This window comes from Mastigoproctus giganteus, chromosome 12 (genome assembly GCF_048544385.1).
Source record: "Mastigoproctus giganteus isolate SK-2022 chromosome 12, ASM4854438v1, whole genome shotgun sequence".
Lineage (NCBI taxonomy): Eukaryota > Metazoa > Arthropoda > Arachnida > Uropygi > Thelyphonidae > Mastigoproctus > Mastigoproctus giganteus.
Window position 1 is genome coordinate 108,824,433 of NC_143586.1, and position 18,299 is coordinate 108,842,731.

General features: G+C 36.5%; 1 protein-coding gene across 2 annotated transcripts in view; it reads right to left on the minus strand.

Moving 5' to 3' along the window:
• Window positions 1–15,862, minus strand: part of LOC150077331 (single-stranded DNA-binding protein, mitochondrial-like) — a 142,063-nt gene extending 126,201 nt beyond the window's left edge. Inside the window, exons 1-2 of one of the 2 annotated variants that reach the window (XM_090386362.1) lie at window positions 15,789–15,862; window positions 937–1,052 (exon numbers count right to left, since the gene is read on the minus strand). In XM_090386362.1, the coding sequence (XP_090242488.1) occupies window positions 937–1,011 (75 nt within the window). In that variant the 5' untranslated portion in view covers window positions 1,012–1,052; window positions 15,789–15,862. Of the gene's footprint in view, window positions 1–936; window positions 1,053–15,219; window positions 15,282–15,788 lie in introns of those variants that run through there. The other variant, XM_090386363.1, reaches the window with a different exon arrangement.
• Window positions 15,863–18,299: the final 2,437 nt, after the last annotated feature.

Below are 18,299 nucleotides of genomic sequence, written 5' to 3' on the forward strand. Positions count from 1 at the left end.
TCAGCAAAAAAGAATGTGTCGGTTTTTACAATGCACAAATAGTTGAACATTTTTAAGCTAACCAGATCTAAAAATCATCGCTACAAAGTTGCCGATGCCTACATAACTAAACAATTGAGGTTCAAAACTTTAAAACAGTTAGCTGCAGCAGTAATAAAAAATAGAATCAAAGACAGCGTGGGTAGACAGGTGCAATGGTTAAGGATAAAACACTTCAAATATGAGAAACATTATCCAGGAACAATTTTCTTTAGCTACAATCAAGACAGTGAATACAGAGAATTAAAAGATTAATTAGAGTGCTGGACAAAGAGGAAAACAAAGATACAGAAAGAACTAAAAAGTTGATATAAGCAACAGTTACGAATCTCAAAAAAGACGATCACTCTAGTTGAATACCATCATTGGTACGAATCCCTGTCAATCTGTGACAAGAAAGAAACTTGTTCCAGAGCCTGCAATTTCAAAATCTCATGAAGAGTACTTGGAAGATTTATAAAAAAATTATTAATAGTAATAAAATTTTTAAACTTTATTATTTAATTTTTCATTTTTCACTAAAAGTCCCATTTGAATTTTTTTAACCAAATAAAAGTGAAAAATTCCTTGTTAAGGCTCTTACATCTATGAAACTTTAAAAAAATTCATTTTATACAGGAAACCTGATTCTAAATGTTTATTTACTTTCAGAATCACCAATTATTAAATTTAAAATAGTACAACTGAATTATGGGTAGGTCATGAAACAATAAAAGTTATTTCCAAACATTTTTATTTATGGACCTGGCCACTTTTAGAAACCGATATCTTTATTTTCCGCATTCATTTAAATTGAGGTCATTTGACCTAAGATTTAAACAGATAACTCTATTCATGGTTTAAAAAAATATGTACATTGTCAACAATGAATACCTCAAGCCTGTCCATTAATCTTACCTCTTTAACTGCTGACATTCTGTTAGCCTTTGATACCATGCTCCAAACATATGAAATTAATGGAATTTGATACATACCCCCAAATATTAATGCTTAACTTTCAGTTTTCATCAGTTCTGAAAATGAAACATTTTTTGAGATGACTTTATTATTTTAAAATTATAAATAATCATAGCAAAACAAAAATACGTAACTCCTTTTACAAACAGCAATCCAATTCATTCATTTCTCTCTTTTATTCAGCTGTCTTAGTTACTGGAACTATTACCAGTTTTGAGAATTATATGAAACCGTAGTCTCCCAATTGGGAGACTAAGGTTTTTCATGACTTTTAATGTTATTTATCTGTGATTACAACACAGTTATCTTTTCTTTTTTACTCAGTATCTACACTGCCATGCTACTTTACTAGAACTATGGGATAAGAGATTATTGGGCCACTGTTTACCAGAATCATTATCATTGCTCTGACAAGATGTAACAAGATGATGAAAAAACACAAGAAATACTGCCCCATTCATGCAACAAAACTATCCTCAATTCCTGGAGCAATGCATATGGAGGTTTGTTGAGGGTGAACATGTCTTTCCAGTTCATCACAATACTCAATGAGGTTAAGGTCTATGGATTCAGCTTGCCAAGGTAACTACTTGGTCTTTCTCGTGTTCCCCAAAACACTTTGTCACACATTTGGCACAGTGGATGATTTTGCATTATCATCTTGAAAGTACCATTGTTTGACAACAGAGGTACACAGGCAATACTGCCATGTATTTGATCTGCAATGATGTTCAGATATGCTTTGGCATTTATATTAAGTGCCATCCAATGTGATTATGGGATCAATGGCATGCTACCATAACAGGTGTGAATTCACATACCTGCTAATCCTGTAGTGCCATTACATGGAAGGTGGTTCCAGTGCCTTATGTGGTTTCCTCCATATGTGCATTCCTCCATCAGTGCTGAAAGGAAAAAAATTAAGACTCACTGGACCACATGACTTACCTCCTACTCCCACATTTCATTCTTTGTGTTATTCTCCACATGGTAAAGGTGATGTTGCCTAATGCAGGACTCACATGATCCATATTACTGCTCGCACTTAAATTTTTCCTCTGTAAGTTCATCAGTATGAGCTTCACACAATCAATATTCAAAATACTTATATATTGAACAGGTGAGGCCTGCATTATAATATTCTCCACACTGAATGTGCTGATTAATTTGTTCTGTTGTTTTAGTGACATTTACACTTTGATATCAAGCACTTTGCTCCATCGCCTCATATACTTGGCTGCATTTGTCTCTATTCAAAGACGTGTTCCATGAAATTTTCCCATCCTTTAAAGGTTCTAACAAGACTAGTTACTGAACACTCAATAAGTGCAGCCATCCTGTCTGTTGTAGAACCTGATAAACACTTAACAAAAGAAAAAATAAATAAAATGTTGAGGAACTACAATGATAGCTTATCATAATAGCATATCACTATAAAAATTACAAATGTAGCAAGAAATCAAGTTTATACAGCATTGGACAAAAAAAAAAAATCCTATATTGCCTATCCCTCCTGGCCACCAATAGTTTGCCTAGTTCTTCCTTGAATTTAACCCCAGGGGTTCACATATGGTGAGCATGGGCTTGGCACACCCAGGGTCCTGAGCTGGATATCATCATCCTCCTTTTTCTTGGTGATTCCCTTCTACTTCTGACTCTTGTTTCTCTCACTCTCTCTCTCAGAGTAATTCAGAAATTTTTTTTGGCTGGTGCAACATAAGCCTCAGGCTTCCTTGCACCATATAGCTAATAATAATAAAATAAAATAATAATAATAATTTATTCAAACTATCCACTTCCACAACAACTTGTTCCAGCAATCTACCACCCAATGGCTGAAGGCAAATTGTGCACATTTATTCTGCAACCATCCTTCCTCAATTTGAATTTAGGCCCTCTCATGTGTATAGTCTGGGCAAGAGTAAGGATCTCAACAGCACTGAGTTTGCTCAAGCCATTCAAAGCCTTAAACACTTCAATCAGATCATCTCTCAGATACCCAATCGCCAGATGCAGCAGCAATTTGCAGAAATGAAGTTTATCTTGGTAAGAGCACCAATTTGTTCCCCTCACAAATCTCATTGCTCTTCACTGTACCTGTTCTAGCAGCTCTACACAATTGCTAAAATGAGGCCTCCAGACCAGTATGCAGTACTCAAGATGTGGCCCTGACCACCGCCTTATACAATGGGATAATCAAATCCGGCTAAGGTAAAGAAAGCCAACACGAGAACGGAGAGAAAAGTCGGATAACTTATGCGGAAAATTAGTTTCCCGACACCGGACTCGAGTGCTGCTCACTCGGTAAACAGACGGTAGGTGTTATCGGTCTGGAGCCAAATTCAAGAAGGATATATTGATTGACAGGTAGGTGTGGCAAACGATGAAATGATTGGTGGTAGGCAAGACAGACAACAAGCTACTGCGTATTTATGAGTAAAGAACGGTGCATAATAGTTTTGTGACGAACGGTAATAGTGGCGATGAATCTTTTAAAGATGGAAGAAATCTGTAAGGAAAATAAAATGTCGGTTGATGAAAACTAAATTAATAAGTTTCCTTCCATTCATTTTTATGTTAATCATTATGTTTTTTTTCTCATTATTAAAAGCAGATTTTTTGGAGTTCATGAGTGTTTTTACTATATTGTTGATTTAGGTTTGGTTACGAAAAAAGGAAAAGGGTTCTCGGTAATACTCCAGATCTTGGGTACAAGTCCATATTTCGACTAACGGTCAGAAAAAATGCAGTGATTGACAGCTGCCACTCACTGCTTTCCACGCCCACTTAACATGCCAAAGTCACGTGATATCATAATACATCAAAGCCTAAATGAACATAAAGAGAAACTACAATACGTTATTAGAATAAGTGAAAATAATTATAAATTTTGAAAAATAAGTCAGTTTTTTAATTAAATATCTTCCGAAGTTTCGTAAAAACCTAAACTTTGGTTTAAATATCTTTTACAGCTGTTTTTTAAATATGGATCTCTTTTTTTCGCTATAAAACACCGGTAAGGAGGAGAATGAAAAGCCTAACTAAGATTCCAGATAGCGAGGGTCAGGCATAATCTTTGGTTAGAATATCCGTTACCGCTGTTTTTAAATAGGGAACTCATTTTCCACTACAAAAATAAAGCGGTATGGTGGGGGATAAAAATAGCGAGGGCTGGGCATAATTTTTAGATAGTATATCCGTTACCACTGTTTTTAAATAGGGAACTCGTTTTCCACTACAAAAACAGAGGTATGGTGGTGGATAAACACCCTAACCAAAACTGAAGATAGCGAGGGCTGGGCATAATTTTTGGATAGAATATTCGTTATCGCTGTTTTTAAATAGGGAACTCCTTTTCCGCTACAAAAACAGCAGTATGGTGGGGGAGTAAACACCACATTCACATTTCACATTCACTCGCTCCATTGGGACTAAACAAGAAACAACAAAAAAAAGGGAAATAACACGTGATGCCAGTAGAGCACACAGCAGCAGAGAGTAATATGCGTAAATGGCACAATAACAAAAGAAGAAAACACCTAACACGACAAGCAAAAGGTAGCACAAAATATACTAACAGCACCAGGAAAATGGCGACAAAAAAACCAAATGCACACGTGCAAATGATAACTTCGTACTTCCCTCTAAACCAAACTAAATTCATATCCAATGAAACAATCAGAAGCAAAAATTACGCATTCACAGTAATGACCCAATCACAGAACTCGACTCTACTATATCTCCAGTGGGCGTAGTTTAAGACCACGTCCACCGTGCAGAGAAAACTTGTACCCAAATTCTGGAGTATAGCGGGTTTCTCTATTTTTAATTATATTTTGTAACCTGACTTTAAATGGTAGATTAGGAAATAATAGAAAAGGTTTCCTTATATTTCGTGACCTAACCTTAAACGTTAGGTTAGGAAATAATAAGAAAAGAAAGAAAGATTCTTTTTATATATATAAATATATATATAGCAAATAGCTATTGAGGTGTTGATTGACATTATGATGTGTGTGTATCTGCACGAGTGTCTTAAAAAATAAAAGTACAGTAATAAAAAATTAATATTTTGTTAATAAACAATTTCTGCGCTAGTCCACCCATGATTCTTAAGAAAAAAAGGTTAGGTTACACCCTTCATTTCGGGAGGGGTTCAAGCTCCCATGGGATTCAAGTGGAAGCAACCTGACCTTTTTTCACCATTATGGAAAGCGGCGATTAGGGCAAATTACCATCAGTGCTTCTGAGTTACAGGATACTAAACCAATGTTATCGTGTGTTGTGTTTGCACACCAATCAGCACATTGTTTGCCTCGCCTACCTGTAAATCAATATATCGTTCTTGACTTTGCTCCAGACCGATAACACCTACCGTCTGTTTACAGTGAGCAGTGCTAGAGTACCATATCAGGAAACTAATTTTCCACGTAAGTTATCCGATGTTTCTCATCGTTCTCGTGTTGGCTTTCTTTACCTTCACCTCAAATCTTTATCCCTGCTAGAAAAATTCCTGTATATCATTGACAAAATCCCCATGAGTTGTCCTGGCAGCCTGTCTGCAATACTAAGAGAACTTCATAACTGACTGCACAATTGCGCTGAAGCCCTTTTCATTTTGCACTACATGAGTGCAACACCACACAGTTGACAGGTTACCCTGGGTTTACTGCTATCCATATGCAGTACCTTGCATTTTTTAATGTTAAACTTCAACTGCCATTTCTCAGCCCGTCTGCCTAATTTTTTTACATCTTGTTGCAGCAGTATACTTAATTACTACTGTCAGTAAACACCATATCACATGCAAATTTAAGCCTGATACACCCTCATTGATATCATTAATAAATACAGAAAACAATATATCTGAGCAATGCAGACAGGCTCCCAGGGCAGGTCATGGAGTTTTGTCAATGATATATAAGAATTTTTCTAGTAGGGAAAAAGGAAGTGATTGTCCCTCTGTATAAGGCAATGGTCAGCCCACGCCTTGAGTACTGCGTACAGGTCTGGAGGCTTCATTCTAGGAAGGATGTCGATTTGCTTGAGCGTGTACAGAGAAGGGCAACAAGATTGGTGAGGGGAATGAAGGGATCCTCTTACCAAGAGAGGCTTAACTTTCTGAAACAATTTCTAAATTTGATTCAGTTAGGGCAGAACATATTCGCCGTATTCAGAAATCTGAATCGAAAAATATCGGCATTATTTGGGTGATCAAATACAAATTGAAATTATTGAAATAATTTCACAAAATATTAAAGTTCCTGCAAATTGCAGTGGCTGGAGACTAGGCACCTGCACGGTGATCTGATTGAGGTGTATAAGGCCTTGAATGGGTTGAGCACACTGAATTCTGATGGGATCCTTCCACTTGTCCAGATTACAAACCTAAGGGGGCATAAAATCAAATTAAGAAAAGACAGATGTAGAATAGATGTGTGGAAATTTGCCTTTAGCCAGTGAGTGGTTAATTGCTGGAACAAACTTCCATCTGTCGTTGTGGAAGTTGATAGGTTGAATAAATTTAAGGAGGAACTGGACAGGCATTTGGAGGGAATGGTGTGATTTTTTTTTTTTTTTTTTTTTGCTGATGCTGCATAAGCTCATACACTTGCTTTCTTGCATCACATGCCACAACTACTACAACAACGGGCCCCGCACCGAACACTGGGGAACTCCACTAATATCATTAGTCCACGAACAGCAGTGCCCATTGATAACTACTCGTCTTCTCCCACTCAGCTAGCCTTTATCTATAGCAGTAACTTTCCCTTAATGCCACACTGCTCCACAATTCATACAAAAGACTTTCATGTGCAAAAGTATCAAAAGCTATCTTGAAATCAAAGTATATGATATCAAAATTATTTTCTGCATCCATTTATTTGTCAATGCATCATAGTATCCAATCAAATTGGTCAGACAAGATCTCTTAACAAACCATGCTATGGATGAAATATAACTGAACTCCTGTGTGGATGATTCTGCTTTAATTCTTTTACCAGTGACTCCATTATTTTCCCTGGAACAGAAGTTACACTAACAGGTCTGTAATTATTCATGTTACCCTGTGATCTCCTTCGTGAATTGGGGATACATTTACACATCTCCAGTCAACAGGGACCTCCCCTTAACCCAAAGGTGAGCACATAATTATGGCTATGGGTTAGCTTACCTCCTTTGCTGCCTCCCATAATATAATTGGTGCCTTTTTTTTTTTTTTTTTTTTATGTTTAACTTCAACAATTTCTCTCCCAGTTTCCACAAAATCATTCACCTTCCTGTCAGTTTTATAAACATCTGACATCTCCCTCCCAAAAGAATTCCTCATGCGTGAATGTAGATGCAAAGCAACTATTCAGCCTGTCTGTAACCTGAGCATGATCATCAACATCAAGTGGACTGATGTGATTCAACTTCTATTGTTAATATAAGTAAAGAATTTTTTGGTGTTTTTTTTTTTTTTTGCCTAACCTCTAGTGACTTGATTGCAGATTAGTTTCTACCATACGCTTTTGTATGACCCAATAATTTATATTCATCCCATGCATTTTTCTTCTCTGCCATGTGTCTCAATAGTTCATCTGACATCTATTTAGCTCTAGCATATGAATAGTATTTCTTACTTGGTATGAAAAGCCTAGTAGCTTCTATGATTATTTTCCTGAATGGTTCCCGAATTTGTTGTTGATAACATCATTAGTTGATCCCACTGTACAGAATTTGAAAACTGACTGAGACCACTGTACTCTCCTTTACGAAACAAAATAACCTTCCCATTACCCTGGATGGTTGTTATGCCTTTGGTTAAATCTCACATCAATTTACTGTGATCACTGCTATCTAGTGGTTTTTTAATTATCTGCAGATCATTAATGCATGAAGAATCACTGCTGATTATCAGACCAAGAGTACTGCAGTCTCTTGTTGCCTCTCTAACATGCTGCTGTAGAAAACTGTCATCCAATACATCCAAAAAAGTCTTGCTAATGTGTCAGTGTCCAAAAAAAAGTTTTAGTCGATATCTGGAATTTTAAAATTCTCCATTATAAGACATTCTGATTTACTGGCCCACTATTTCTCTCTACAGTTTGATATACTTATCACAGTCATTCAGCCTATAACACACTACTATGCTTATTCTTGTTTTCCCAGTGCTTATATCACGACAAACTGACTCAACATTGCACTGGCCACCCATGTCAAATGGATGTGCTGCCTTATATTTTATACGCTTCTTAACTTTTTTTTTTTTTTTAATGAAAACTCCAGGCATGAGAGGTATCAAAACCTACAGTACTTAGAACCATGTATGGGCTGAAGTTTGAGAAGATGAAAGAACACACTTTTTGACATTAGACATGACGGATTTTAACTTTCCAGATATTGACTTAAACTTGGGAGATGGTTATTCATACACTAGCAAGAATTCTGTGGATTTATTTGATGATTGTTTTCTACAGCAGCATGTTTGAGAGGCAACCAGAGGGTTTGTTTGTTACTTGGTTTTTAGGAGCATTAGCAACTAAGGCCATATTGCTTCGGGGATATGCGGTGGTCATTCCCTGACCTTTCCGCATCCTCCGTATTTGGTGGTCACGGGCTCGAACCCCGGTCTAATCAAGAAGTGTGTGCTACGCACTGCTGCTCCTGCCCACGGAGGCGCCTCAACCAGAGGGAGTACTACTCTTGATCTGATTATCAGCAGTGATTATTCATGAGTTAAGAATCTGCAGATAAAGGAACCACTAGGTGGCAATGATCACAGTGTACTGATATAGGATTAACTTAAAGATGTAACTATAACAGGGTAAATTAAAAGGCTTTTGCAAAGGTGACTGTGGTGGTCTCAAGATAGATTTTAAATTCTACACAATGGGACCAACTGATGACTTTACCAACAGCAAATTCTAAATGGGAAGTACTGAAGGAATTAATCTTGGAATCTACTATGCTTTTCATACAACTAAGAAATATTCAAGGTTCAGATGAACTAATGAGGCTCGTGGCAGAGAATAAAAACGTATGGGATACATAAATTATCAGGTGACACAGAAACCTATGGTAGATATAAGCTGGTCTGTAATCAAGTCAGAAAGAAGGTTGGGCAAGTGAAGACAGATTACGAGAAATCTTTGGGCCCAATTAATAACATTAGTCCGCAAAGAGCAGTGTCCATTGATTATATTATCACTATATCTTCTCACACTCATCCATCTCTTTATATATAGCAGCAACTTTCCCTTAATGTCATTCTGCTTCAATTTATACAGCAGTCTTCTATGTACAACAGTATTAAGTAATAGCATAACACCGCCTCCCTTCCTATCCTGTCTGTCCTTTCTGTACATTCTACATTCCTTATATCTGTGTGACACCACTTTTCTGATATCCCACCAATATCTGCCTTTGATACCTTGATCCGCACTTTGCAGCAATTCATCAAATTTATTTACTGTACTCCTAGAATTGGTGTACATGCAAGTATACAAACACCCATTCTTACTCTTAGTTACTCTAACAGAGCTCATGTATTTACTAGTTCCACGATGACTCCTAACAGTTCTTGAAATCCCCAGCACCTTGTTTTCCAGGCTGCTGCTCATTCCAATAAAAGCAGTGCAAGAATCACTTTCACCTCTGCCAGCAGCTACTGTTAACCTATTAGTCTATGTATCCCCCCCCCCCAAGCTAGCAGTTTTCTGACCCATTTAACATTGCCTCGATAGCATCAACAAATATTCTTGCCCTTTCTATTTAAAAGCATCCCATCTGTGCTTCTTAAGAGGAGAAGCTGTTAACAAGCACAGACTATATGCTGAGAAAAATTCTACCCCATGAGCCTTGCACATTCTTTCCAGGGCCGAACTGAATGACAAGACTCTTTTCATATACTCCCTTCTTTCATGTCTGGGCAAAATTGCAGACACTTAAACTTGTAACTTTTTTTCAATATTAACTCGTGTTAAGTAAGTTTACAGATCTCCTACTCTTAATGTCATTAGTGCCAATGTACACAACAATATCACTAAACAGTTCCCAGGGGTTCCAGGGATGTATTTCTGTAATGGCTACTTTGAATTTTACTTATTATTTTTTTTTCTAATTAAAGGAATAATATTTTGTTAAAATTAATCACAAAACTTCTTTAATTAGTGATATGTTTATTTTGCATGACTGCTACAATATCTAGTTAAAAAAAAACCTTTATCCAAGAAGTGAGCGACGATCAGTTTATGGTCAAATCATGTAATGCACTGTTACCTATGCTTCTGATATATATATATTCTTAGCTAACTGATTACATAGTATGTTGTATGTGGAAGCAGAAAGGAAAATATGTGTGTTAAATTAAGAAACTTGCATTGTTGTACCTGCTACAGAGTTTAGTAATCTCTAGCTGTAACTTCCAAGGCAGATATGAAGTTTTCTGAGCAGTGCAGATGGGCTGCAAGAGTAGCTCATGGTGTCTTGTCAATGATATACAGGAATTTTTCTAGCAGAGATAAGGAGGTGATTATTGAGTACTGTATACAGGTCTGGAGGCCTCATTTCAAGAAGGATGTAGAGCTGTTGGAACAAGTACAGAGAAGAGCAACAAGATTAGTGAATGGAACAAAGGGGTGCTCTTACGAAGAAAGGCTTAAGTTTTGCAAATTACAGTGTCTGGAGACTAGGCACCAGCGAGGTGATCTGATAGAGGTGTATAAAGCCTTGAATGGTTTGAGCATGCTCAATGCTGATGGGATTCTTCCTCTTGCTCAGAATAATCACCTGAGAGGGCATAAATTCAAATTGAGGAAAGACAGATGTAGGATAGATGCGTGGAAATTTGCTTTAGCTAGTGGGTAGTTGGTTGGTGGAACAGATTTCTATCCCTTGTTGTGGAAGTTGATAGCCTAAATAAATTTAAGCTCAGCTGGACAGCTATTTCGAATGAACGGAGGGGTGAAATGGGAGTGGTTTTTTTTTTTTTTTTTTGGTTGCTGCTGCATAAGCTTGCTTTCTTGCGTCATATGCCTCTACTAATGCTAACCACGGATCACCAGTTCAGTTTAGGCATAGTTCATACAGCATTAACATAATTACAAGGGAAATGAAATGGTTATTTTCATTTGCTACATTAGTATCAGTGAAGTAACATGCAGTAATATTAATGTGAATTTGTGTTTTATTTATCATCGATCAGTGGCTAAAAAGAGATAGTTTAAGTAAACAATCAAGTACTATTACAGTAAGTAGAGGTGTAACCAACATTGTAAGTGAATCTCAACATTTTTTGTCGTCATTCAGTATCATCAGTTCGAAAACTGCAGAAAACAGTAAAATAGGGAAGTACAATCATTTGTCTCTGGGGTGTATGCATACAGGTGATGAACTTGCCCCTGATGCTCTATGCCTCTTCTGCAACAAAATGTTATTAAACTTCTATGTTACCTACCAAACTTCATAGACATCATGATACTAATCACCCTGAATACAAGGACAAAGATATTAGTTTTTTCTAGCATAAGCTTGAGGCATTAACAAACCATCAGCACCTTATGGTAAAAAGTTCAAAAACTGATAATGGAAATGTTACCAAGGCCTCCTACAGGATAAGTTTTCTACAGGATAAATTGTAAAATCTAAACTAACTATACTGCACTTGCAGGAGAAGCCCATACAATTGCAGAAATCCTAATTAAACCACATGTGGTGGAAATGGCAACTCTTGTGCAGGGTGAAGTCAAAAAAGAAACTTTAATAAACAGTTCAGTAATCTAATAATAGTGTTGTTCAATAATGCATTCAAGATCTGTCAGGAGATATAGAAAAACAACTAGTGTCATGAATTAAATCCAGCTTTGCTTTTTCTTTGCAACTTGACAAATCAACAGACATCACAGGGCCAGCAGTATTACTTATATTTGTGCATTATGTGTTGCAGAACAAAATCGAGGAAGATTTACTGCTCTGTAAAATCTCTTGAAAGTTGCACGACTGGAGAAGAAATGTTTAAATGTCATAAATAGTTACATGATAGAACATGAAATCAGTTGAGAAAAGTGTGTGCATGCACTGATGGAGCCAAAGCAATGACAGGAAAAATGGTAGGGATGGTGGCGCCTATGAAAGAGTTGGTGCCGCTTTGTTCAAGTAGTCACTGTGTACTTCATCGATAAGCACTTGTCGTCAAACAAATGGAAACAGACTTAAAACTGTGTTAGATGACGCTGTAAAGATAGTGAACCACATTAAATCTAAGTCACTTAATAGCAATGTTTAAGTTACTTTGCAAAGAAATGGGCAGTGGATACACAATGCTGCTTCTTCATCAGAAATACGGCAACTTTCTAGGGGAAAAGTTCTTGTTAGAGTTTTGAACTTTGCTCGGAAATTTATTCTTTTTTTTATTGATCATCCATTTTACCTTTATCAATCTTTGGTAAATAAATCTTGGCTGAAGAAATTGGAATACTTGGCAGACATTTTTAAAAGAATTAGTGAACTAAATCTCACATGTTAAGGCGAAAGCATGTCGACATCCACAACGAGGGACAGAATTGCATCTTTTCAATGTAAACTCGAATTTTGGAAGCAGTGCATAGAAAAAAGGCAGTATGAATGCTTTACAACTCTGAATGGCTTTTTGATAGAGACAGAATCTAGCCTGGAAGAAACTATTTGTGGTAGTATCATTCAACATTTAAATGTTGAATGATACTACAACAGGCATTTCAGAAATACTTCACGTCTTTTATCGATGACTCTTGCCTGGGCCCAAAACCCACTTTGTGTTTCAGAGAAACCAGATGGCATGTCTGTGCAAAATTACAAGTGTTTGATAGATATTACATCTGATAGTAGCTTGAAAGAGGATGTCAGTGAGCAACTCTAGTTGAATTCTGGTGCAGTCTTCTTCAAGAATATCTGTGCTCAAACTTCTTCCATTTCCCACAACTTATCTGTGGAAAGCTGGATTTTCAAGGTATGTGGAAACAAAACTAAATATTGTTACAGACTGGACGTTGTGCCTAAGACGAGAATTCAGTTGTCTACAATCACTCCCAACTTTAAAGGACTTTGTGAGATGAAGAAACAACATCATTCTTCACACTAGTAGCCTATGGGGTCAAATGAATGTATACACAAATAGTGACAATTCATTATTCAGTTACTTTTTGGTCAGTCTAAAAAAGGTAAATTGTAAACATATAATAAATTGGTTCTGAGATATATGTTTTTAATGGGTCCGCAAGCATAAAACTTTGAGTAACACCGCTCTAAAACACCAAGTGCACAAAAGCACAATGTCCCATTGGCATGAAACTTGCCACACTAACGCACAATGAATTAGTTCGGTGGTATCTAACAGCAACAGTGCAATAATAGATGTGGTTAGCTTTTTTTTTTTTTTTTTTTTTTTAAAGGAGCATTAGCAGCTAAGGCCATATTGCTCCAGGGATATGCAGTGGTCATTCCCTGACCTTTCCGCTTCCTCCGTATTTGGTGGTCACGGGCTCGAACCCCAGTCTAATCAAGAAGCGTGTGCTACGCACTGCTGCTCCTGCCCACCTGGCTATGGAGGCACCACGTGGTTAGCACTCCATATGGTCAGTCCAAAAACATTTGGCTTGCATCTTGCAAATCAATTTAACTCTTTATTCACATATATATAAGAATCGATTTATGTGTATAGCTATGTACATACTGTACATGTTTCAATTAAAAGGCTCTATCTCACTTATAAGACAAAAAGATCCAGGTGACAAACACCACCTGGATCTTTTTGTCATATTTGGGCTGAAATTTTTGAATCTGATGTTAAAACTGGATAAACTGTTACTATTCTTGACATTCAGATTTCACAATTTTTGAATTTAAAATCTGCCTATTCAAATGTTTTTTTCTCAATGGGAATATGGTTCCCATCATCAGTTTAGCCTAAAATCAAAAGAAACAATGGTTATATCGGGTGCACACTCTTCGTTATGCATGTTTTATTGTGATGATTGCAGTTGTGCTACTACTTCTCACACTACAATAGTTGTATTATTATTTTTTTGTTGTCGTGAGATAAAATCAGTTTACATTCATTTCAGATGTATACCAACTTTTAGACTAAACAAAGGATGATGAACAACTTTCCCATTGAGAAGGATAGTTGATTAGACCAAATTTAAATTTAGAAATTGTAAAATCTAAATTAACAATTAGTGCAATGCAATTCTAACAATAAATTCAAAAATTTCACTCAAATATAACAAAATAGGCCCAGATGGCAAAGTGCCTAAACCTAAGTGAAATTGACATGGGTGCCTTTTAATTGAAAGAGATGGTATATGAATATCTACTATTGTCACATGCTTAATTGGCATAATTATATGCTCTTCGTGGAAAATAAAAAATAAAATTCAAGGTGTTATTTTTTTTAAATTCCCTATATAATAGTTGACTGTGCAAATATAATAGTTATAGCTTTAACAGGAATGGTCAGGGAGGGCAATTTCAAACTGGAGTCAGAACATGACACCAGTTTGAAAGTTGGATAGATGCAGTAACACTCCAAATGCACAGTAAATCAGTTAAATTCTTGCCCCTCTAAACTGCATGAAGCTACCATTTTTTGGGGGGGGGGAATTTTTTCTTCTTTTTAAACATGAAATTCTACATAAATGTATATTTTCAAACATTTTTATTTGAATATATGCAATACAGTCTGTAAAACTCTAAAAATTACTTCAAAAAGTCCTAGTGGCAGACAGATTACACATTTCATTAACTCAAAAGTACCACACAAAATACGAAAACTGTTTACCTACTACTACTACCTCAATATGATATGTATGATACTTCCGTATGATACTCAACAGAAATTAAAATGCAACCAATTAAAAATAATAATAATACAGTACTGTATTTAATAATACAGTAAACAATAATTAAAAATCAATTTAACACAATTAAATTAAGTAAAAAAATTAATATAACGAAAAAATTGCAAAACGATTTTCCTTCCTTATGGAAGTGTTCTTTGTATCATATAGAGGTAAACTTCTCTTATTATTTTACAAATATTGATATCAACGTAGAATGTATTGAGCATTAGAGCTCCGGTTCATACTATCTAATTCTCATATATGTAAAAATAAAAGTAAATTATGAACTCATGTAACTCCAGAGAAACCTGCACTGCAAACATGAATTTTCAAATTATAATCATGTCAAATGTCATTTTACGAGATGCAATAAATATCAAGCATCCACAATCTAAGTATCCCTGTTTAGAGCTGCCTGACAGGTACTGACTGAGAATGCTAAAAGAATTACACAAAGGTGAACAGGCGAAGTTTTTACGGGCTGCAGCAAATAGAGGTTTTGCTTTTTTATTGATTTAATTGGCATATTAATTTATTTTTTAGAGTTGCTTTATATTCCTAGTAACAATACTTTAGTTTAATCTGAATCTAGATAGAGATTTTGTAGGTTATTACTTAGTATCGGTAAGGGTATCAAATCCATGTGTTGAACAGGTTTTGCAGCTCCCGCAAAGTTTGCGAATGCAAAGTTTTTAATTATACTTAGCCACTTTATTGACTTAATTGTTAGATTAAATTATTTTCTTATTATATTGTATTTATTGTGTAATTAAATACATTCGCTGGATTGTACTGTATTTTCTTAACCATGGACCCCAGTACACCAGGCCCTTTGGCGATAAATTATTTTCAATAAGTAGCTTATAGACCTAGTCAAGCTCCGTAGTTTATTTTGAATTTAGATAGCGCGATTTGGAAAGTAAATAATACCTCGTGTCCGTAGATTAACCGTTCGTAACTTGCCGCCATTGTTATACGATACAACGTGTACACCGAACTAGACAACTCTAATACTTCCCGCTAGCCGCATACTCAAAATCCGCTATTTTTAACACTTAACCCGCCAACTTTTTAAATTTTCATTTGGATTAAATCCTAGGTGGGTGCCATAAAAATATTTAAGACCCCTACATTATATCCAGACAAAAACTTCCAAATTGCATATCAAATGCAGTTTATTCTGAGGAAGAAGTCAAAAATAACAACTACCGTTTAACGGAGTTGATGAATTTATGCAGTGGCAATACTGATCACTTAATTTCTTGGTTGGCGAAAAATCACATTTTGCAAAATACAGCTTTTTGTGAAGTTGACAATCTTGAAATGCGACTTACAAAAGTAAATGTAAAACTGATAAGTTTAGATGGTGGTTGTAAGAAACCTTGCCGTAAAACAAAGAGCATTAGACATAAATCATTTTTTGATGATAGTAGATTATCGTTATCCCAATTTATTACAGTATTTCTATACTTCTGGTCCCAAGATTGGTCTCAAGATCGCATTGTTCTTGATTTAAATATCAATAAAAATAATGTTATTGAAAATTGCAAAGATCTGAGGGAGATCTGCATGATATCAATAATTGATTCATATAGTTAACTAGGGGGGGGGGGGGATTTCAGAAAATGGAACACTTATCGAAGTTGAAATTGATGAATCAGCATTTTTCAAAAGAAAATATAATAGAGGAGGACTAATGGGAACATAATGGGTTTTTGGTGCATTCGAAAGAATTACCAAACGATGTTTTTTAGTTCCGGTAGATAATAGAAACACCATGAACCTTCCTTGCAAGCTGTCTACAATACTTGGTGGCATCCCCAGGGTCCTGAGCTGGATATCATCATTCTTCTCTTTCTTGGTGATTCCCTTCTATCTACTTCTCTCTCTCTCTCTCAGGGTAACTCAGAAATTTTTTTTGGCTGGTGCAGCATAAGCCTCAGGCTTCCTTGCACTATATGTCTAGTAATAATAATAATAATAACAACTATTATCAATTACACTGGTGTGCAAATTTTAAGGACCAGTCAGGTTTTCACCTGTAGTTTCTCATAGGAGTGGCCTGGATATGGGAAAAGCATACCAAAAGAACCTCGTGAGGTACAGAAATGATGAAGGAAACAACACCGACACAACAACGGAAGCAAAACGGTACAGAGGGACTTTATTCAAATATGGAAACATAGTACTGGCTGCCATAATACAGATGCATCACTGCCAAAGATGGAACAAAGGGAACAGGTGGTCCTCAGTAGGAGATATAGCAACCCCTAATGTCGATGCAGGCTTTGCACCGCCTGTCCATACTTAGAACAATGTAGTTGATAAGTTCTTGCGGTAACATCGTTATTTCCTCTGTCAGCGCCATCTTCAGCTGGTGAAAATTTTCTGGTGGATGTGGACGTACCGCTAGGCGTCTTCCCATATGTGTTCGATGGGATTTAGATCGACGGAAACGGGCAGGCCAATCCATACGAATAATGTCCTCACTTTCTAAAAGCATATCAACAGCTGCAGTGCGATGGTGTGTGTGCCGTTATCATCCATAAACAGGAACTCGGGGCTAATGGCATCTCGGAACAGACGCACATGGGGAAGGATTACCTCAGTACAGTAGCGTGCACGCCTTCCAGTATCTGGAGTTGTGTACATCCATCCAAGATAACGCCTCCCCAGATGAGAACCCACTCGACCGCCATGTCGATCCCTTTCAGTGATGTTTGCGGGGTCATACCATGTGCCAACCTCTCGCCAGATTAGCTGACATCCAGAATCGCTGCTGAGACCGAATCTACCCTCATCAGTAAAGAGTACCATAAGTAACAATTTTGTAGTTGTAATCTTTAGAAATAGTGTTGGTCTTTAAGTTTTGCACAACAGTGTATAAGGGAGAAAATATTGCCAGGTACAAGAATCATCAGTGATGGATGGCCTGCATATAAAGATTAATTATACCCATGATGAGGTTATTCATCGCTATAATTTTGTTTCTCAAGATTATTCAAGTGAACATACTCAAAATATTGAAGTTACATGCCAAAAGAAAATTAAAATACCAATTTGGAACACAGGATAGTGTAAAAAGGCAAATATTTTCATTTTTTAGCCCTTTTACTTGCTTTCAAGAAGTAATTTCGCCTCATAGTGCAGAATAATTTTTTCAGTGACCTGTACAACTAAAGGATATAGCGATAACGTCATTTCACGGAGCTTACAAACTTTTACTTTCGTTTTCAATCACCCCAGGGGTGCGGTCGCCGTAATAGGACACCACAGTGATGTCACCTGTTCTCCTGTGAGTGGACAAGAGCGTCGATTAGCTTTGATACTCCATGCATGGTACAATATCCATTTAATCCCCCCCCCCCACATAGTTGACTCGTGAGAACAAAACAATTCTTAGGGAGCTCAGTGAGGGGATGCGGAGGTATATATATATTG